This window comes from Ammodytes marinus, assembly GCF_949987685.1.
Source record: "Ammodytes marinus genome assembly, chromosome: 16".
Classification (NCBI taxonomy): Eukaryota; Metazoa; Chordata; class Actinopteri; order Uranoscopiformes; family Ammodytidae; genus Ammodytes; species Ammodytes marinus.
This window is the reverse complement of record NC_137220.1, coordinates 5,578,106-5,601,193: the sequence shown is the minus strand read 5'-3', so window position 1 is coordinate 5,601,193 and position 23,088 is coordinate 5,578,106. Positions and strand designations below refer to the sequence as shown.

The 23,088-nt window shown below is 38.7% G+C and overlaps 1 protein-coding gene across 1 annotated transcript; it reads left to right on the top strand.

The window, feature by feature from the left end:
• Positions 1-4,568: 4,568 nt before the first annotated feature.
• Positions 4,569-22,970, top strand: LOC307262984 (myosin-3-like; the record flags this gene model as incomplete). The annotated part of the gene is made up of 39 exons (XM_080044003.1): positions 4,569-4,772; positions 5,699-5,842; positions 6,012-6,168; positions 6,386-6,413; positions 6,498-6,606; positions 6,896-6,988; positions 7,083-7,146; positions 7,472-7,570; positions 7,658-7,761; positions 8,063-8,201; positions 8,587-8,705; positions 9,030-9,179; positions 9,267-9,437; positions 9,846-10,152; positions 10,624-10,703; positions 10,840-10,927; positions 11,014-11,131; positions 11,381-11,504; positions 11,831-11,967; positions 12,378-12,633; positions 12,899-13,141; positions 13,612-13,788; positions 14,328-14,473; positions 14,643-14,733; positions 14,830-14,946; positions 15,360-15,632; positions 16,075-16,201; positions 16,322-16,440; positions 16,658-16,854; positions 17,290-17,473; positions 17,953-18,118; positions 18,444-18,568; positions 18,984-19,292; positions 19,613-19,816; positions 20,428-20,553; positions 20,954-21,124; positions 21,564-21,668; positions 21,980-22,075; positions 22,827-22,970. The coding sequence occupies 39 exons, from the start codon at positions 4,569-4,571 to the stop codon at positions 22,968-22,970; spliced, it is 5,811 nt and encodes a 1,936-aa protein (XP_079900129.1).
• Between the last annotated feature and the right edge of the window lie 118 nt (positions 22,971-23,088).

Genomic DNA, 23,088 nt, shown 5'->3' with positions numbered 1-23,088 from the left:
CCCACACACACACACAGGGCCTAGCAGAGAGACATGCTTTGGTTTTGATCAGTGCAAGACACTTTCTATGGGTCTTTGTTGAGTAGAAATGTCCAGCTGTTCTCACTCGGTGTCCCAATCACACAAAAGGACACACTGTCAGACGGAACTGCTATGTACTGGGACAAAATAATGACTTCTCTGTACTTGCCTGCTACTTCCCTCTTCTATTAAATCTGTAGTTACCGTATTGCATAAAGTGAAGTGTCAGTCTGGTCATTATACAGTATGTGGTCTGGTCCTACTCAAACAGATAAAGTCTGTCTCTATGAATGACATGAAAGAGCCCCTTTTACTTGTGATTATGACACTGCAGAGCCAGGACTGGGCCTTCAGGGACCCAGAGCAGGATTTGGGAGTTTACTTTCAACTGTCCAGATGTGCAGTTCATGGGTATTTAAGTGCAAGTTAAAAATGAATAGAAATATGGTGTTAAAAAACAGGTTATTCTGTGTAAATCTCAAAAGTATATAACACTGTACATGTTAATAAAGCTTTGATATACTGTACTCTGGTCTTGTTATGGTGCCCCCGAAGTTTATGAAACTTCTAACAGGCTAAAAATATGAAATGTAAAAATAATAATAATAATGGTAATTAAGTGAAATTTGATAACAGTACAGCACAGTGATTATCAAATCTAATCTTTTGATTATTGCTGCATGGGAGGAAATTAACCGCAACTCAAACACCTTCTAAGTTTGACCCTCATCAATCACTGTAATTGCAGGGCATGTCAGTTTTATAATGGATGTGTGGAAAGCTGTTTTGACACCCTGAGGGGCTGCAGTAGTATAATGGAGCAGGTAGAAATGAGGTCTGTGATATGAATATTTAAGAAAAAACATATTCATAAAATCTTGTAAATGGCTACTTCCTCTCAGTTTTGTCTATAAGCAGCTGTTCTACGTCATGCATTTGTAAACGCCACTAATTTTAAAGGTATTTTCTAGGATTTTAGTTTCACAGTGAGACATCCATCTGCTTTTGATATAAAATTACAACGGCAGTGTGACGAAAATAACATAGTAAACAACTGTCCCCTTATCCTGTGAAATATCTGAACATTTTCATAATTAATAAACCCATAGTGATTAATCGTACTTCCCACAACACAAAGTCCACAAACCCGAATGGCAAACTGAGTGATGATAATAAAGGCTTACAGGCAGGTAGATCAGTTCATGTTTGGCAGGCCTCGAATATATCACAACAAGCACAACAAATATAGCAACTACACACACAACCAAGTGGCAACTAACAAATGACATGGGTTGGTTTATATGGGGCGTGGTTGATGAAGGGAAGTGAGAACAGGTGAGCAGGTAAACAAGGCAGTCTGGAAAAGTCTAAGGACATCTGGTGGACGGGGTGAGGATGGCAGGATGTATGGAGAGTTGTGGACAGATACAAGACCCAAAGGTTGATTGTGATAGAATAAATGTGTAGAAAAATGCATTAGTCTTCTCACTGACTTGCAATAAACTTTTATAGCCTTCTTCCATCCTTTCCTACTTAAAAACTCTTCCTAGTAAAAAAAAAGATTTTGATGATAAAGTTTTATGTGCGGCTTAAGAACCAAAAACAGTTTAACAGTTTAGAAGGTTTCATGTTGTTGTGTAACTTCTTCTTTTCCATTATCAAAAATATACTTTTCCTTTTCCTTTCGAGTATTATCGTCCTTTGTTGGGTAACAAATAAAAGGCAGAGATGAATCAGTATATAAAGACAGTAAAAACAATGGATAATATAAAACATGCACCCTCTTGTGTTGTTCTGTGAAAATGTACTGGAACAACAGGGGCGCCCTTAGCTCAGTTGGTAGGGCGTCCCCCCCATGGGCCTCGGCCAGCAGCGGACCCGGGTTCGATTCCAGCCCGCGGTCGTTCTCTGCATGTCACTCCCCTCTCTGCCCCATTTCAACTATGTCTCTACACTATCAATAAAGCATAAAAATACCAAAAAAAAAATCTAAAAAAAAAAACTGTACTGGAACAACCAAACGGGAAAATATAATAATAAATTCCTGGTTTTCAATGTCCTTTCCCCTCAGTCAGATTCCGAGGTGTCAGGTATACTAAAAAAAGGGAAAAAATCCTTTTGAAGGTCACGTTTTATGTGTGGTTTTAGAAACCACAAACGGTTTAGAATGTTTTTGTGTGACTTTTTAAAAGCATTTTTGGACTGAAAAACGAGGTGACACCACTGGGTTCAAATAACTCCCATCTCCAGCTGATATTAACCATTGATATTGACTCAATGTCATTGTAAATGAGGGTCACCCCCCCTGATGATCCCTCGAATATCTAAAGGTTAAATAAAATGAAATTAATTAACTGGGCAATCAAAGTGAAACCAAACCTCTCTCCCAAATATTCCTGTCTCCCGTCCTGTACCTCACCTTGCTATGACATTACACTAAGACGACCTCCAGGGAAAAGCCTGTGTTGTGTTGAAGTGTCCTCACACATACAACCCTGCACTTCTCACACTACTGTTGACTTTGGAGCCCTGCCTAACTGTGTCTTTGTTAAAACACAGTGGCGCGCTTGGGGCCTTTGATGGTGGTGGTGGCCTTTATTTCCGGCCAGCAGCTGCTTGCAAGAATAATCCTCGAAAAAGGGAATATAATTTAAATCCTTCTTCAAATCCACTTTTAAAGGTTGTGTGGATGTCCGTGTCCGGGCATTAAGCACCTCAGTCTGCACTAATAAGACCCTTAAAAACATGTCGGTGAATGAGAGGGAATATTCAGTGTAGGCTTCTATGTGTGTGTGTGTGTGTGTGTGTGTGTGTGACTGTGCACTTAATCTCAGAAGATGTATAAATAACCTGTAGCTTGAAGTTGGCTCTGTTAATAGGCAGGTGGAGCTCTTTTAATTTGTAGGATAAGCGTCGAGGTCATTGGTTAATTTGCTTTAACACAAGAAAAGACGACCGAACAAGTACAATGCAAGATTTACTTTAAAGAATGTGAACAAACATGGAAATGTAGAGGGAAAAAAGCAAGAATTGTAATGGAAGTTTTTTTGCAAGACACTCACATGTGATGTAGTTTATTTCTGTGTCCCAAAACACATTTGACACATTGAGTGCAATAATTTCACATTTCCAATTTATTGGTTATCTTTCTTTTCCCAAGATTTTGTTGTGGAATTAATTGTAATGTTCTTGTTTTTAGCAAAGAAAAGTTACTTATTTTTTTTTGTCTTTTTGACATTAAATTCAGAGAACTTTTACCCTGTTTAAACATTTTTTTGTTTAAATATTGTTTAGGGGTTTATTAAAAGACAAATGTACTTGTTGAATAATTAGTTTGTGATCAAATCAGTGATCCAGTTTAGGATTTTCTCTTATCACATTGTTACATTGACAGCCACACAATCTCTTTTTGCCTTTTTAAATTGCTTTTGAAAATTTATTTTTATACTATCTAAACTAATGAACCATGTTCCCTCGCTATAAAAAGGTGCATATTTGTACCCTTACTTTTAAATTTTAAGGTATAATTTCAGTATGCAGTTTATCTTGAACCAAATGAAACACAACGTGGTTCTTTATTTTACTTTGTGTACTGAATGTGTGACTGTTTCATTATTTATTGAAGGAGATTTTAAATTGTTCGCTGTTTGTTTGAAAAAAATAACAGAATAAAGGTTCTTAAGTAGATGTGTGAAAGATAAGACAAGGGTATACCCATTGAGCCGAAAAGTTCAATAATGTGCTTCATTGTCCTAGTGTGGCTATGCAAATTAATTCATAAATAGATTCTATAGAATGAATCCAGTATTCTCAGAATATTATTCTAAAAGTGTCAGTCTGTTCTCTATTAATAACCATGGTGCATCTTGTGTTTAATCCCTGATCCATCCTTATCCATGAGGAGCAACAGGTTTGTGTAACTCTAGCACCACATGCCCTTTTACAGCACAGAGGATTCACACCAAGGACAATGGGCAGATATAAAAAGGGACAGGCCAAATGCTATTGTTTGTTATCGGAGCCATCTTTCAGGGACTTCTCTGTGTTTCAAGCTTTGGGAAAACTTAATTTTTCGAACTTCCTGAATTTACGGGAAAACCTACCGCTGCTGTAAGTGGGTGAGTATATTGGAATAAGATTTTAAAAATGATCTTATGTAGAGAGGTGTTGAGATGCCCAAATGTGTTTTTATTCTTTACGACGAGATACTGCAGGTGAATTGTGTACATTTCTTTAAACTTATAGAGTGCTAATAACGAGTATGGAAAGTTTATTTAGTGTAAGTGCTTTAGAAGTTCAGAATTGTATTTCAGAGTATTGAATTTTTTTTGAGGTAATGGCCTTTAAAGATGAATATATGGGTGAAATAAACAGATGCCGTCAAGGTTTAGTCAAATAAACACCTGTACACTGGTACTTTGATTTACACTATTATGAAAGAAGACAAGTTATGGAAGCAAAATAGCCGTAAATCTCGAAATTGACCAGTGACTAGTGCTTTACATTTTTTATATTTATTCTGCCTGTATTTATTTCAGAAGGATAAAATGAGCGGAGATGGAGAACTGTCGATCTTCGGGCCGGCCGCCCAGTTCCTGCGTAAGTCAGACAGGGAGCGCGTGGAGGCTCAGTCGCGCCCGTTCGACAGTAAGACGGCCTGTTTCGTCAGCGATGACAAAGAGCTTTATGTGAAGGCTGTGGTCCAGGACAAGGCGGACGGCAAAGTCACCGCCAAGACCCTGGATGACAGAGTGAGTAGGCCGAAAAGTCTTGCTGAGAATTTGACCCTTCTATTAGACTTTTTATTATTTTTTTCTATCATTTTAGGCAGTGGTGGAATGTTAACTAACTAACTTTTTTTTCAGTCTGGTGTCCTTTAATTTTTTTTTTAATAAACCTTATTTGAAATGTGCAAGTTGAACAAGGGCAACATTAGTATTCTTGCATGTTTCGATCAAAACAGCAAGATGGCAACATGGAAAACAAATTCAGAATACATAGGCCGACATATAATGTTCAAGGTGCTTTTTGTATTGTAAAAGTACAAGTTTCAGGCACTACATTTATCTGATAACTTAAGTTACACCAGTGCATTTGGGACTTTATTTCAGGGTTGATGGTGATGGCTTCAGGCTGTCTATCTATACAACCTGAAATAAAGAATCTTCTGTGTTTTATTAGGCTTGCTTTTAACTGAGACATCTAGTTTCCCCTGAAGCTCCAAATGCTGCTATGCTTCGTAAAAGAGTAAAACGTTGTCCACATCAGGATATTAAGTTCATAAAGATTGTATTGGCCGTAGGAAACCCATTTGTCGGATGCTTTGTCAGAACCTTTCACTTTAAGGCATCACAAAGACCAAATACATTTATGTTCCTGTGTTTCTATATATATACAGCTCTGGAAAAAATTAAGGGACCCGTCTGGATTTACTTCAATCTTCATCTCGACATTACTTAATGGAAATGCTCTTTACTGACAACATTTTTGGTGGGAATTTGGTAGAAATGTTGTCAGTAGTTTTTATTATAAAACCAAAATGTTCATTCTACTCAAACATATGCCTATAAATAGTACAAACGAGAGACATTGAACGTTTGGAGTGGTCTCTTAATTTCTTCCAGAGATGTATGTTCCTGTGATCTAGACATACTGTACATGTATTGTGTTTCCCCAGACTGTAACAGTGAGGGAGGACCAAGTCTTCCCCATGAACCCTCCAAAGTACGATAAGATTGAGGACATGGTGATGATGACACATCTCCATGAGCCGGCTGTTCTCTTCAACCTCAAGGAGCGATATGCTGCATGGATGATCTACGTAAGACAGCCTCTGTCTGTCTGTCTGTCTGTCTGTCTGTCTGTCTGTCTGTCTGTCTGTCTGTCATATTTGATTTTAAACAAAAAGTTGAACCAACCATTTCCTTACCTTCCCTAGATCTGTGCATCCTAGAGCAGCTATTATGCTAAGCATTTTCTCTTCCATACAGACCTACTCTGGTCTCTTCTGTGTGACTGTGAACCCCTATAAATGGCTCCCGGTGTACAACCCTGAGGTGGTGCAGGCCTACAGAGGCAAGAAGAGGATGGAGGTTCCCCCTCACATCTTCGCCCTGTCTGATAACGCCTACCAGCTCATGCTCACTGGTATTTTTATTTGCAGCCACTCTACATCACTGTCTGCTTTTTATTATCTAACTGGCTTTTCAGTGATCTGAATGTCATTTAACAAAATTGTATTTATTTATTATTTTTTTTAAATGTATATTATTTATACTTGGACACCCCTCAATGTATAAATAAAGGTTGAATTACTTAAATTAACAATACATTTGTGACTATATCGCTTCTCTTATGTCGTCAGATCGGGAAAATCAGTCTATCCTCATCACGTAAGTTTATCAGAGACTTTGATGGACTATTAAAGGATAAAACTGCTGAAAATATGAATGAAATAAATGTTTTCTTCCTCTAAGTGGAGAATCCGGTGCAGGGAAGACTGTCAACACCAAACGTGTCATTCAGTACTTTGCGACAATCGCAGTGTCTTCAGAAAAGAAGAAAGAGAACGCTAGCAAAATGAAGGTAGGTTCAAGATTCAATAGGTTTTTTTCTCATATGAACAACAATTACAGCAGCAGTCATTGGCAATGGAATTCTTAAGTCCCAGGCTCCCCTCAACAATGCAAAAATTAATTAATAATAGAAACACACAAGTGAAGAGAGCAACACCTGAGACACAAATAAACACAAAGTAGTGCAAGGGCACAGTGCAGATAGAAAGTGTAGAGATAAGTTCTATGCCGACAATATAAACATAGTTACTGTTTTTCAGAGAGAAGTGTGATTCAGATTTTTTGTGTTATGGATACAGGGAACTCTGGAGGATCAAATCATCCAGGCCAACCCTCTGCTGGAAGCCTTCGGGAACGCCAAGACCATGAGGAACGACAACTCATCACGATTTGTGAGTCAGCCTAAAGGGTTCAGTTCATTTGCAATTGATTTGAACAAGAATTGTGTTCAAACACAGACAGAAATATGTTGCTGTTTTTGTATAGGGAAAATTCATTCGTATACACTTTGGCGCAACTGGGAAGCTTGCATCGGCAGATATTGAAACATGTAAGTTCATACAGACTTCAAATTAGGGTTGCACAATGTGTCAAATTTTTATCTTTATCGCAATATCAACCTTTGAGGAGCAATAAACCGATAACCAACCATGTTGTTGGAATGGAAATAATGAATTTAATTGTGTTGGTGTTTGCATAGGCTACTTACTGAATATATACTATAAATTCAAATATTAGTTTAAACTGTTATCGTCATCGCAACTTTCAACGATCTTATCGCATATTGCATGTTTTCATGATATCGTGCAGCCATATTTTGTATAAAATGAGACAAATAATGTTCCTGCTAAAAAGTTAAATTTCCTTCCTTAAAGATCTCCTGGAAAAATCAAGAGTGACGTTTCAGCTGTCGGCGGAGAGGAGTTATCATATTTTCTATCAGCTTACTTGCAACAAGAAGCCCGAACTGATTGGTAATATGATAAATTATTCTTTTAAATGTTATTCACTCAGACTTTCATACAAAGCAATGTTTTACCTTGACTTTCTCTCCCTTTCAGATCTGCTCCTCATCACCACCAACCCGTACGACTTTGCCTTCATCAGTCAGGGGGAAATCAGCGTCAAAAGCATTGACGACGCCGAGGAAGTAATGGCCACCGATGTGAGTCCAATCGGTGAAAGAACACAACAAAAAATGCTTGTTCAAATACAACATTGAACTTATTGAAGCAATATTTCCGTTAGCAAAGTGTTGTTAAAAGTATGAGAAAAAAAACTGGAGAAGCCTCTTCCTGTAAGTGAATTAATAAAGTGTATTTCAAAAGGGTTGTTGTGAAAGTAGTAATATTATGATTAATGTAACTTATTATATAACATTTGGTAACAAGTGATAAGTAAAGAGTAACTTATTCAACGTTCCGAGTAACTTACACTGGTCTGTGCACATTTTTCTCATGCCACAGGAGGCCATTGATATCCTGGGTTTCACCGCAGAAGACAAAGTTTCCATCTACAAGCTGACCGGCGCAGTGATGCATTATGGGAACATGAAGTTCAAGCAGAAGCAGCGAGAGGAGCAGGCCGAGCCCGACGGCACTGAGGGTGAGAAAGATCAAATTACGTTTATTAGAAGGATAAATCTCTTAGGACAAATCATGTTATCTTAAAGGGGGTCCTTAACAAATATACAGGAGATACACAACAAAACAACACAAAATACATTCATACAGAGACTGTTATACATTTTTGAGGAATTCTAGTAAACAATATCTGCATAATATAGTATTTGTAATAGAAGGCAAGACAAGTGTATTTGTATAGCACAATCCAGACACAAGGCCATTAAAAGTGCTTTACAGGGGCGTGAAATACATCAAGATGAAATTACATCAAGTATATAGAAGGTGTGAAATAATTATTTTCCTGACCTGCATTGTATCACCCACATTAAAAACTGTCAAGTAAAGGAAACATTCTCTTTCTGCAGAGGCTGATAAAGCAGCATACCTGATGGGTCTTAACTCTGCTGATCTGCTGAAATGCCTCTGTTATCCCAGAGTAAAGGTTGGGAATGAGTACGTCACCAAGGGACAAAGTGTCCAGCAGGTAAGACTGATAGCAATGATAGGGGTGTGACGAAAAATCGTGACACGAGATCTCGCGATAGTAAAACATCTCGATATTTCTTGTCAAAGTGAAAACTGTCTCGTATTATCACAGCAAAACTCATTCCAGCATTTCTCTTCATTATGACGTCTTTTTAGTGCTTTGTTTAAACAGATTTGGGAGGCATGTGTTGTCAAGTTTTCAAAGCACTTTAGAAAAATTGTGCCATACACCTAACAGCTGTAAGACTGTACACTGTCCAAACATTTCCTTTACTGTGTATTGTCAAGAAAAAATATGAGTAACTTTAACTTTCTTTCCTAGGTGTATAACTCTATCGGTGCCCTCGCAAAATCCGTCTACGAGAAGATGTTCTTCTGGATGGTCATACGGATCAACCAGCAACTGGACACAAAACAATCCAGACAGCATTTCATCGGTGTTCTCGACATCGCCGGTTTCGAAATCTTTGACGTGGGTTCTCAAAGTCTATTGTATATCATTTTCTTTTACTAAACAGAACTGTGTATACAACTTTAATCTTTCCAAATTGTTCTTTAGTACAACAGCATGGAGCAACTCTGCATCAACTTCACCAACGAGAAGCTGCAACAGTTTTTCAACCACCACATGTTTGTGTTAGAGCAAGAGGAATACAAGAAGGAAGGGATAGACTGGGAGTTCATTGATTTTGGTATGGACTTGGCTGCCTGCATTGAGCTTATTGAGAAGGTAAACCATCTGATACAAAGATGGAGTCAGTGATTCTGCAGAATGTTTGTTGTTAAAATCAGTGAATATCCCCTCATACCCCTTGTGTGTGCGCTGAAAAAATATTCAGTGTTAATACACTTTCTAGGCTCTGTAAATGAATGTGTTACTAGCTACGGTGGGCCCATTTGTTTAGTAACCCTTTGTTTACATACCAATTTACAGAGCCTAGGGTGTGTATTAATATCAGATTTGTATTTAGTGCACACATACAGTACAACCTACATGGATCGTGTGAGCAGATATTCACTGATTTTCATGAAAAGTGCTTTGGACAACAAGCATTCTCCAGAATCGCTGACTGAGTATTGAATCAAGTGTTTCTATTGTGATAATGGACTTACTAAGAATATTTTTGAATTATCCCAGCCAATGGGCATCTTCTCCATCCTTGAAGAGGAGTGCATGTTCCCCAAGTCCTCAGACATTTCCTTCAAGAACAAACTGTACGACCAACATCTTGGAAAGAACAATGCTTTCCAAAAGCCGAAGGTTGTCAAAGGCAAACCCGAGGCCCACTTCAGTCTGATGCACTACGCAGGGACTGTGGACTACAACATCACGGGCTGGTTGGAGAAGAACAAAGATCCTCTCAACGACACGGTGGTGCAACTTTACCAGAAATCCTCTGTGAAAGTACTGGGGATGTTGTACGCAAACTTCTCTGCAACCGAAGGTACGTTTAATTGATAAACCATTGTGGGGGTATTGTCTTAATATTTTCATTAAACTTTTGGCTGTAGCTTATTCTGGACCAAGCTTCTGTAGTCATCACCATGTTATCAGCGATGTTGACTATAATTTGCACTTCAAAGTAAATCATGTTATATTGTTGAATTTAAAAAAAAGAAACCCCTAAATGAGTGTATGATATTTACAAAACAACCGGTGCAGGATAGACGTTCTTATGTGTTCCTGAGAGGGGAGGAGCTTTGTATTGTACCTTTACAGTACATAAAGTCATGTGAATTTACAAAATGTTAAGCAAATTAGGCCCTTTCTGAGATATAGCGTAAATAAAATAGGGTTTGTTTGCAAAAGGTAATTTCTGGATGCACATGAGGAAATATTGCACATGCAACGTTATAGTTATCTCTGTGAGAGTGAGATATATTGCTAATAACATTTATTAATTGTGTCGTTAAAGGAGACGCAGCTGCAGGAGGAGCCAAAAAAGCAGCTAAGAAGAAGGGAGCGTCTTTCCAAACTGTGTCAGCGGTGTTCAGGGTAAGGTGCAGATAGAAATAAACTAGCCATAAACACTTACTCGAGGTCAGATATTTTCTGAAACCATAATAAAGATTGTGTAACTTCCTATTGGAATCTAAACTAGCAAAGACATGTAAAGTAAACTGCTTTACAGGAGAATCTTGGGAAACTCATGACAAATCTAAGAACCACCCATCCTCACTTTGTGCGATGTTTGATCCCAAACGAGACCAAAACACCAGGTAGTTTTGATTAACCTGCCATTATTATACATATGTATGTACTTGTAATACAACATACATGAAGCTAACTATGGCCTTGATGATAGGTGCGATGGAAAACCAACTGGTTCTCCACCAACTACGCTGCAATGGCGTCCTGGAAGGCATTCGGATCTGCAGGAAAGGATTTCCCAGTAGAATTCTCTACGGGGACTTCAAACAGAGGTAGATGAAGCTTTATATTTGTATATCATCTCGTGTTTAGTTCAATACTCATATGTGTTAAAGGTGGAGTCAGCAATTCTAGAGAAAGTCTTCATGTCAAAATCACTGTTTGTTAATATCAGTGAGTGATATTTTGTTTACATATTAGTTTACAGAGCCTAGGCTATGTATTAACACTGGATTTCTTGTGGTGATTTTGACAACAAGCATTCTCCAGAATCGCTGACTGCACCTTTAATCCTCCAACAGATACAGGATTCTTAACGCCAGCGCTGTTCCAGAGGGACAGTTCATGGACAACAAAAAAGCTGCAGAGAAACTTCTGGGCTCCATCGACGTGGATCACACACAGTACAAGTTTGGACACACAAAGGTTTTGTCATTTTCAGCATTCTGGTTAAAGTAGCTACGAGGAACTTTGAAGAATTTGTGAAGTCTCAGATTTTTCCTCTAATGAGCATAAATAACCTGTAACAGCAAATGAGACCATCAGTGCAAGAAACACAATTTTTTCTTAATGTCTTTTTCAGTGAACGCTCACCCAGGAACAACAGCTGGCGTGGCAAAAACACTACCTCTTTTGTCCAAAGGGGCCGCTAGAATGTACACAAACTGAAAGTTCCTCATAGCCACTTTAAATGGAACCGATATTAAGGGGTGAATGAGCTGTAGAGATCAATAATTACCTTTCTATTTCAGGTGTTCTTTAAAGCTGGTCTTCTGGGCGCATTGGAGGAATTAAGAGATGATCGGTTAGCCCAGGTTGTGACGTCCACTCAGGCTCTGTGTCGGGCCTACATCGTCCGGCTGGAGTACAAGAAGATGATGGACAGAAAGTAATATATTTAATCATTCACTGCTTTTAAGATGCAAATTTACATGTTGGCGTCTAGAAATTCTGTTTCAAATGATTCTGGACCGTATCATTTGGTCCGTCTTACAGTTCTACCAATGACATTATGTTATTGTTAAAACTACTTAGGTCCATAATAACCATAACCATTTTAGCATGAAGAAGTTAGCATTTAGCCTTAAACTGTACCGGTACCACTTAACCTAACATAGACAAACCTTTGGTTTGTCTTGGAAAAGGTTTGGCAGTATTAGAGAAGATATACATTTGGCCATTACACCTTTTTCTTTTGTCCTCATGAACAAACAAACCACCATAATTTAATTTGTAGAACAATAATACCATATAGGCTTAAACTTCTAGAGTAAACTTATCTGAGTTTGACTTTGACAGGGAGGCGATCTTCACCATCCAGTATAACTTCCGTTTGTTCATGAACGTGAAACACTGGCCGTGGATGAAGCTCTACTTTAAGCTCAAGCCGCTCCTGAAGAGCGCTGAGGCTGAGAAGGAAGTGATCCAGATGAAGGTGGATTTCACGAAGCTCAAAGAAGATCTGGGAAAATCTGACAACCGACGGAGGGAACTGGAAGAGAAAATGGTTTCCATCATACAAGAGAAGAATGATCTCCTCCTCCAAGTCCAGTCCGTAAGTTCTGTAAAGGTTGAAATGTGTACAAACTGCTCTAAACCTGCATTGCAAATACAATCCAATTCAAAAAAAGACCATTGCTAATTACTACAGGCAGTTATAGTGGTGCTATTTAACGACCCCTGTATTAAATATGCACAATTTCTCTCTCTCTGTCTCTCAATTCAAGTTGATATAATTTAGCACAATGCATTCTTTGTGGAATGGCCCTATAGTCTTCATGATTAATATCTCTAATACTGGTGCAAATGCTTTATATCAGGAGGCAGACAGCCTCCAGGATGCAGAGGAGAGATGTGAAGGTCTTATCAAAAGTAAAATCCATCTGGAAGCCAAACTGAAGGAGGTTTCAGAGCGACTGGAGGATGAGGAGGAAGTGAACGCTGAGTTAACGGCCAAGAAACGGAAGCTCGAAGACGAATGTTCTGAACTGAAAAGAGACATCGATGATCTGGAGCTCACACTGGCCAAAGTGGAGAAGGAGAAACATGCAGTCGAAAACAAGGTAACAATATGTACAGTGTTTAAATTAAACTAAAACTCTGAAGTTTTAAGGACAACTATGTATACCCACGTTTGAGCCAACTAATTATCTTTTGTTGAGATAACTTATCATTCATATTTAATGTAACTTCAAGTTTTGAGTTCTACAAACTAAGAATTCTAGAAAGTAAAAGTCATGCCAACTTTTTATTTTTTGGTTGAGAAAGTTTTTCAGACAGTTTTAACACTGTTTAATGTTTGAATGAACATTTTGAGCGACTTGGTTTAGTTTTTTATCTGAATGACAGAGAATTAGTTGGCACAACTGTTATTGTTTGAAATTATAAGTACAGCATGTATAGCTCTTTATACACGTGAAATTTGAATTTCCATAACTTTTCACTTTTCTTGTTTGTACATCATACTAATTGTTGTAGCTTTATTACCATGTTTAAGGACAAATTTCACATGAGTTTGTAAAAATGGCTTTAGGTGAAAAACTTGACTGAGGAAATCATGAGCCAGGAGGACAATATCTCCAAACTGACGAAGGAGAGTCGAGCGCTGCAGGAGACACATCAGCAGACGCTGGACGACCTTCAGTCAGAAGAAGACAAGATCAACACTCTGACCAAGGCCAAGACCAAACTAGAGCAGCAGGTGGATGAGGTAAGATACTGCATGTACAGAAAAGTAGCATTAATGTTGTAGTAGAGTCCTGCTTTCTTTCTATCTATCTATCTATCTATCTATCTATCTATCTATCTATCTATCTATCTATCTATCTATCTATCTATCTATCTATCTATCTATCTATCTATCTATCTATCTGTCTATCTGTCTATCTGTCTGTCTGTCTGTCTGTCTGTCTGTCTGTCTGTCTGTCTGTCTGTCTGTCTGTCTGTCTGTCTGTCTGTCTGTCTGTCTGTCTGTCTGTCTGTCTGTCTATCTATCTATCTATCTATCTATCTAAGATGTTATTTAAGAATGAAATGCGTTATATATATAAAACAAAAAGTGGATCTGGCTCATTAGGTGTCGACTTGCTGGGAATGAACAGTGTTAACATTGGTTGAAATAACAGATTTTTTCATCTTTGGTGTTGTTAAGTAGGTACCAAGGATTTTCAAAATAAAAGTGTCAAAGTCCAAGTGAAGTCACGAGTAATTGGTCTTCAATAAAAAAAAAAATTACTATTGTTATTTTAGCTTGAATCTTCCCTGGAACAAGAGAAGAAGATCCGTATGGATCTGGAAAGAGCAAAGAGAAAACTGGAGGGAGATCTGAAACTGGCTCAGGAATCCATCATGGATCTGGAGAATGAGAAGCAGCAGCTGGATGAAAAGTTAAAAAAGTAAGTTATTTGTGAAAGAGAAAAAATAACAAACAAAACCAAGTCTGTCAAAGTGTTGATTTAAACAGTAAACAGCGCCAAATTTGCCTGAAAAACTTTCTGAACAAAAAATAAGTTGTTGCACATCTTTTACTTTTTGAAAGTCTCCGACACATTTATTGATTTCTAGGAAAGATTTTGAGTCTTCACAGCTGCTGACAAAGGTAGAAGATGAACAAGCTCTTGGTTCTCAGCTACAGAAGAAAATTAAAGAACTACAGGTGAAGAATTTAACTTTCAAAATGTTAAAACACTTTATTGGGTGTAGCTTATTCTCCCAGGGTTACATCATTGTAATCCCTTTCTGTCATCTTCAGGCCCGTATCGAAGAGCTGGAGGAGGAAATCGAGGCTGAACGTTCGGCTCGAGCCAAAGTGGAGAAGCAGCGATCGGATCTGTCAAGAGAGCTTGAGGAGATCACAGAAAGACTGGAGGTTTGGTTTTCACAGTCCCTTTATGTAACTACTGCATAGTATAAACATCACCACAGCAACATGCTTGGCTTAAAAACAATCAAAGAAAATAAAAGGGGGTTGGTAGGATGGTCGAGAGTAAAAAAGGGAAATAGGGGTCGACCAGTAATCATAAGGTCGCCAGTTCGATCCCTGGCATCTGACAGGAGGGTGTTATGAATGAAACTTGTAGTGGCTGGTATTACATCTACGGTGCCCACCATCTCTACCATTGTGTCAAAGGGGCGCTTTACTGCAGCTGACCCTGCGCTCTGACCCCCTCCGAAGTGTGGTCTCTTCATAGGCGATATGCGCAAAGACCCATTTTCAATGAATCCTTGTGTTAATTGACAAATAGAGTAATTTAACTAACTAAAGTGAAAAACAACCCACAGGAGGCCGGAGGAGCGACCGCCGCTCAGGTCGAGATGAACAAGAAGCGTGAAGCCGAGTTCCTCAAACTGCGTCGTGACTTTGAAGAGTCTACGCTGCAGCACGAAGCCACGTCGGCCGCACTGCGTAAGAAACACGCGGACAGTGTGTCGGAGCTCGGAGAGCAGCTGGATAACGTCCAGAGGGTCCGACAGAAACTAGAGAAAGAAAAGAGCGAGTTAAAGCTGGAGATAGACGACTTGGCTAGCAACATGGAGACCACGGCCAAAACTAAGGTTGGTGTTTCACATTCTTAGTGATTATAATGCTTAGCTCTAGGGCTGCACAGTTAATTGAAACACTATGAAATAATGACCTACTGTAATTCTCAAATCGCAGGAAGGTGCAATATTTGTTCAATGCTATATGCGCCAATTTAAATCAAACATTTGCATGCTGCAGAGATGTCCGGCCTACACATCCTATTCCACAGACTTATTAAAACATCTTTGTTCAATACAGATTCCAACCAAAAACACATAATTATCATTATAGAAAATGAGAATAATGATGTAAAAGTCATCATGCCCTCTAAGATCTTGAATCATATTCATATCCCAATTGCAATATCAGTCACAATATTTGAAGAGCAATTGGACATTGTTTCTAAGTGGTGCAGCCCTTCTTTGGTCCGTGTAAATATTTAACAAGTACATCTTTTCTCTTTCACATTTCCAGATTAACACAGAGAAATTGTGCCGTTCACTCGAAGACCAACTGAACGAGATGAAGACCAAAGACGAGGAACATCAGAGGCTCATAAATGACCTTTCCAGTCAGAAAGCTCGAATGCAGACAGAGAATGGTGAGGAATAATTTAACACATCGGAACAATCAATCTAGCAGACACACACACACACAGACACACACTCATAAATGAAGCCGTTTCTAATTTATAACGTCTTCTTTTGCACTTGTCATCCAGCTGAAATGTCTCGCCAGCTTGAAGAAAAAGAATCGTTAATGTCCCAGCTCACTCGGGGAAAGCAAGCCTTTATTCAGCAGATTGAGGAGATCAAAAGACTTCATGAAGAGGAGATTAAGGTAAATGAAAATTTTGAAAGTTTGAAGATGTAGGTTATACAGTAGGGCCGTGTATTGAGAAGGAATATGGCGCTACGATACATATCCTGATACAGGGGTGATGATATGATATGTTGAGATATTTTAAGCATTTTAAGCGATTTTCTGAATCCAAATGAAAGATATTGTCAGGTTTCCATGCAGAGGCTTTAAGGCCGACCCTGGTTTTTCTTTAAAGGCCAAAAACGCCCTGGCTCACGGTCTGCAGTCGTCCCGTCATGACTGTGATCTCCTCAGGGAGCAGTATGAGGAGGAGCAGGAGGCCAAAGCTGAGCTGCACCGCTGTCTGTCCAAGGCCAACAGCGAGGTCGCTCAGTGGAGAACCAAGTACGAGACCGACGCCATCCAGCGCACGGAGGAGCTCGAGGAGGCCAAGTAAGAAAACCCTACACTACAGGACAGAACAGGAGATAGATTATTATACTGTAGATGTGAATACGTTTGGAAAATTCTAAATTTCAAGGCAATTCTCTTCACTATATTAGTTGTGCCAACTTATTATTTTTGTTCAGAAAGTTTTCATACAGTTCTAACTCTGTTAAATTTTCTCAGCATCTCAACAAAAGATAATTAGTTGGCTCAACTTTTACTTTAAATTCTTTGTAGATCTCAAAACTTGAAGTTACATTACAAATGAAAAAGAAAATGAGTTGGCTGAAATGTAGGCAGTTTTCCCTAAAACTGAAGAATTATAGTTGGCCTCAAAACTAAGAAATCTAATGCAGACGATTCCCTTTAAAATTATGATTTATCCTCACTGTTTTACTTTTACAGTGCATGAGATCTTACTGTATTAATTCTCTGCTGTAGGAAGAAGCTTGCGTTCCGTTTGCAGGACGCAGAAGAAGCCGTGGAGGCCGTTAACTCCAAATGTTCGTCACTGGAGAAAACCAAACAGCGTCTCCAGGGAGAAGTGGAGGATCTGATGATGGATGTGGAGCGATCAAACTCTGCTGCTGCTGCCCTGGACAAAAAGCAGAGGAACTTTGACAAGGTTTTAATCTCAAGACTTAAAAGCAACAATGCGTGACTTTTCAACCTTAAGAAAGACTTTCAAAGGCGGTCTAATAGTACAATAACTTTGCAGGTTTATTTAGCATCCATTCAATCCGGCATACAACACTATACACAGAAATGAGCTCCACATGTGGTGTCAACAACCTCAAAACAGCACAAATTTGGTACGATTTTGTGTTTTTGGATGCTTTAATTGTATGCTAAAAGTGTACACACTAGTTTAATATAAATGTTAATTTTTGGTTTCTCAAGTTACATATCTGGATAATTGGTAAAGAATCATTGAACATTCACAGATTTTTGAGTGGAAGCTACAACTCAACCTTATGAAAATGCTCAGAGGACATTCTCATTTTCTGTTGGACAATAAATTCACAAGTTAAACCAGCTTTCTTCTTTTAAAGCAGTGATAGAAGTTTGTTTTAAATATTCATAGTGTAATATTCCTTCCTGCAGGTTGTGTCTGAGTGGAAGCAGAAATACGAGGAGGGTCAGGCCGAGCTGGAGTCGGCTAATAAAGACGCTCGTAGTTTGGGAACAGAGAACTTCAAGATGAAAAACGCCTTCGAGGAATGTTTGGAACAACTGGAGACGCTCAAGCGGGAAAATAAAAACCTGCAACGTAAGTCAGCGCCATCCTTTACATAATAGAACTGTGCAGTGCAATGTTATTCATTTTTAATGCAAGACACTGCAGGTGAATAGGTTCAAATTTGTTTTTAAGAGAAAATTTATCATAAATCAGACCATTAACAACATTTGAAGAAATCCTTCTGTAAAACCTTTAGAATAGTTCAATGAATGATTATGAATAGTTTTAATGTAAGTGATTTAGAAGTTGGCAAAATAGCCAAAAATCACGAAATTGATCAGTGCTTGAAAAAAACAATAAGTTTGCCTGCTGTGTCTTGCCTTGAGATAATAACGTTTTATGCTTCCTTTCCCAGAGGAAATAATGGATCTGACGGAGCAGTTGGGAGAAACGGGCAAAAACATCCATGAGCTCGAGAAACTGAAGAAACAGGCCGAACAAGAGAAGATGGAGGCACAGGCTTCCCTGGAGGAGGCAGAGGTAAGAGGAAGGGATGAGCCCGAAGCTGAATGTTAATAGGTGAACACATGGATGAGATCAACACTGATATTTTTTTTACTTCTGAATATATATGCTCTTTATTATCCACATCAAATAGAAAGTACATTTTTATATTATGTGCTTCATTGACGCAGCACCTTCAGCCTCCAGTCAAAATCATCCCCTTCCTCCCTTTCATTTCTTTCAAACCTCCACAACTTTTACATCAAACTGAAGCTTAGAAACCTGTTGTTTGTAGCTGGAAGTGTTCATTTTCAATAGTAAAAAAAAAAATCTAATTTACACACTGATAAGTATTTGCTCGATTGTGTGGACTAGAATTTTTTTTCTCCAAACCAGATATATTCAAACATCATCAATCTACGTATATGTCTGCATTTCACACCATACTCAGGCCTCTCTGGAACATGAAGAAACCAAGATCTTACGGGTCCAACTAGAACTGAACCAGATAAAGTCTGAGGTGGACAAGAAGGTGGCGGAGAAGGAAGAGGAGATGGACCAGCTGAAGAGAAACAGCCAGCGTGTCATCGACAGCATGCAGAGTAACCTGGACGCCGAGGTCCGCAGCAGAAACGACGCGCTCAGAGTCAAGAAAAAGATGGAAGGAGATCTGAACGAGATGGAGATACAGTTGAGCCACTCCAACAGGCAGTCTGCCGAGGCCCAGAAACAACTGAGGAACATACAAGTTCAACTAAAGGTGAGATACAAAAAAAATTAAAGTTTTGAGATGTGTTGGCTACTTTGATTACATAACATGTCTTCTTTCATACTAGTATAAATAAAAGGTCCACACCGTACATTAAGGTGTTCATTTGACTAAGCCTTGACCTGTTTGCATCTGTATATTTCTCCTATACAACCATCTTTAACGGACATTATCTCAACATTCAATAATTTTTTTCTCAAAACAGTGAACAAAAATCCTTTCCAATCATTCTAAGAACTATTCTGAAGGTTATTACAGAAGGATTATTATATCATTATATATGATACATTATTTTTTTTAATTCTTTACAGGAAGTTCAAATTCACCTTGACGACGCTCTGAGGAGCAGTGATGACATGAAGGAGCAGGTTGCCATGTCTGATCGCCGTAGTAACCTCCTGACGGCGGAGATGGAGGAGATACGAGCCACGCTGGAGCAAACGGAGCGCAGCCGCAAGCTAGCAGAGCAAGAGCTGCTGGACGCTAGTGAGAGGGTTCAACTGCTTCACTCACAGGTACACACCTACCTGAGTTTTTTTTCTTTTTTTTTAATTAATCTTTTTGACATTTTCAAGCTTTATTTGATAGAAACGGGGAGACAGAGAGAGAGGGGGGATGACACGCAGTAACAGATTCGAACCCGCGACCACTGCAATGATGCCTGAGCCAATATGGTACGCGCTCTATCCACTTCGCCACCGGAGCACCCCTCTACCTGAGTTTTAGCAGAGATTTTAAACTGTCAAGGCCCCGATATCTATGTTCAGACTCATATACTGTATACAACTACTAGGGGTGTTACAATTCGCCAAATCATCAACTCGGTTAGATTCCATTCTCAATTTAATTTTTAATTTTCCTTATTTTAATGTATTTATTCTTTGCACAGATGGCTATAACCTGTTAGATTAACTCTAGGATAATTGGTGTTGTGCCATCACAAGTCATTTAATTTTTTTTGAGAATTGTTGATTCCACCCTCACAATTTCAAAGGTCTAAAATCATGATGTCTTTTTAAACAATTTCCCACTTACTGTATAATCCAGATTGTGACAGACCTAAAAAAAACTTAATTTGTACTTTGGGATCTTATTTTAGCAACTTATTTTTTTTTATTTCCTACAGAACACCAGCCTGCTCAACAGTCGTAAGAAGCTGGAGGCCGATCTCTCTCACGTTCAGGGCGAGATGGAGGACGGAGTTCAAGTGGCTCGGAACGCTGAAGAAAAAGCCAAGAAGGCCATCACTGATGTAAGCTTCTGGTTGCATGGCCCATTTTGCTCTAAATCCTTACCTGCCCAAATACATACAGTAACCATCTCTTTTTTTAATAACTTTATTTTTATTTAATTCTAGACATTTGTTTTTTCCTAACAAATCATAATCAAAGATTCAAAATGAAATGTAAACATTAAGAAAATACTGAACAAGCAATGCAATAAATAAATAAATAAATAAAACAAGCAAATATACAAGAATAAACATCTTGTAAAAAAGACAGAGAGAAAAATAATAATGATAAAGAAGCGAGGTAAGGGATTTTTCTACCTATTCCTTCATGATATTTCCAGGAGTCTATCATCAGCATACATTCTGAATCCTAAATCCCCAAACGACAATCTTGTAAATTCTAAACTAAATTTTTTTTCAGGCGGCCATGATGGCTGAGGAGCTGAAGAAGGAGCAGGACACCAGCGCTCACCTGGAGAGGATGAAGAAGAACCTGGAAGTCACTGTTAAAGATCTACAACATCGACTGGACGAGGCCGAGAACCTGGCCATGAAAGGCGGCAAGAAACAACTCCAAAAACTGGAGGCTAGGGTAACGTATTGTAACTTAAAGGTCACATATTAGGCTCGTTTTGCAGGTGATTTTTAGGTTCAAAATTGTAATTTGGGGTTCTGCTAGATACTCTTTTCATGATGTAGTGTCCAAAAAAACATTGGTATTTCTCACAGTGCCATTGCTGAATGTCCTCTTCTCTGCCTCTGTTTGAAATGGTCTGTTTTAGAGCATGTCTCTTTAAGCCCCGCCTTCCAAAATAGCCCAGTCTGCTCTGGTGGCCCTGAATCTAACTGCTGGTTTGAATCGAATCGCCAGTTGGACTCAGGGGTGTGGCTTATGACAGGTGGAGGTAGTGCTAGGTTAGGTTGCTAATGAAAGGGCGTGGCTTCTCCCGTATGACTTCATAAGGGGAGAGAAATCTGACTGAGGTTTTTGAATGTACAGTATGTACATCTTAGGAACTTCTCTTCTGCAGGTACGAGAGCTGGAGACTGAGCTCGAGTCTGAGCAAAGACACGCGTCGGACGCTGTGAAAGGGCTTCGCAAACTAGAGCGCAGGATCAAGGAGCTCACCTATCAGGTAAACTCACACTTGACCTTTATTTGTTTTAGATTGAGTGGTTTAAGAAGTATTCCAGCCCTTTTTAAGTTGTGAAAATAAACTTTTATGATTGAAAGCCCTGCAATCAGAATCAAATTCTAGTAAAAAATATCTAAGTATTGTCAGTAAAATGTACTTAAAGTATGAAAGTAAATGTCCTGACTCCTATTATATCTGATGTTTGTGAATGGATCTTTATGAATCAAATTTAATAAAGTAAAAAGTACAAGATTTGTTATTTTCAGCCACTGTTAATATGTTTGTCTCTTGTTTCTGTGTTTGAATGTCAGTCTGAAGAAGACAAGAAGAACACGCTGAGGCTTCAGGAGCTGGTGGACAAGTTCCAGCTGAAGGTCAAAGTTTACAAGAGGCAGGCGGAGGAAGCTGTGAGTGAAATAGAGGCTGCATTCCAATCCCTATACTTCCATACTATTTAGTACGCCAGAAAAAGATGTAGGATGTCCCAATACATGCACTTCAATTGTAATATGCTGAAAATATATATAATATGCTCCACTAACTCCAATAGCATTTTGGAGTATTCGTCTTTATTCTTGACATTTCTTGACATAATGAAATAAAAATCTACCTTATCTGATTTTTTTTCTCTCCTGTGGCCCTAAAATGATTCTGTACTTTAGTATGTAGTGTAGTAAAGAGAAAGAGTATGTGATTTGGAACACAGGGAGAGTGTTAACAGAAGATATGTTTCCATCCACAAGTATTTATGCAAAATGCCTTATTTCATGAATATCGACTCAAAGTTTGTGTGTTCGATCTCATGGGATCTTCTGTTAATTGGTAGAATGCTTACACTGACGGAAACAATATTGCCGCCGTTGTCGTGTGGCATTTACTACAGCTGCATCATACTGATGTTTTAACACCGCCATTGTTGTCGTCTGATAATAGCTAGATATGTTGGTATTTGCTGGCACAAGCATTATGACAATGAGTGCATTATGAATCATTTCTTCACTTTCAAATAAATACAAATTTAAAAAATATTCAAATTCATTTTTAAAGTCAACTTTGGATACACTGACAAATAGATGGAAACATGGCCAGTGTCTTAAACATTAACAGTAGGATATTCTTTATATTATATTAACCGTGCCTTTTATGTCTATATTACAGGAGGAACAAGCCAACACTCATCTGACTAAACTGAGGAAGGTGCAGCACGAGTTGGAGGAGGCGGAGGAGCGCGCAGACATCGCAGAGTCTCAGATCAATAAGATGAAAGTCAAGAGTCGTGACATGGGCAAGGTCAATCACTAAAGGCTCCCGGCTACACACTGAATATCATTAATACTAATATATCTCTCTCATTTTCTGTTTCACCAGGCAAAAACTGAATCTTATTAAAGGTGCACTATGCAATTTCAGGGGAAGGGGG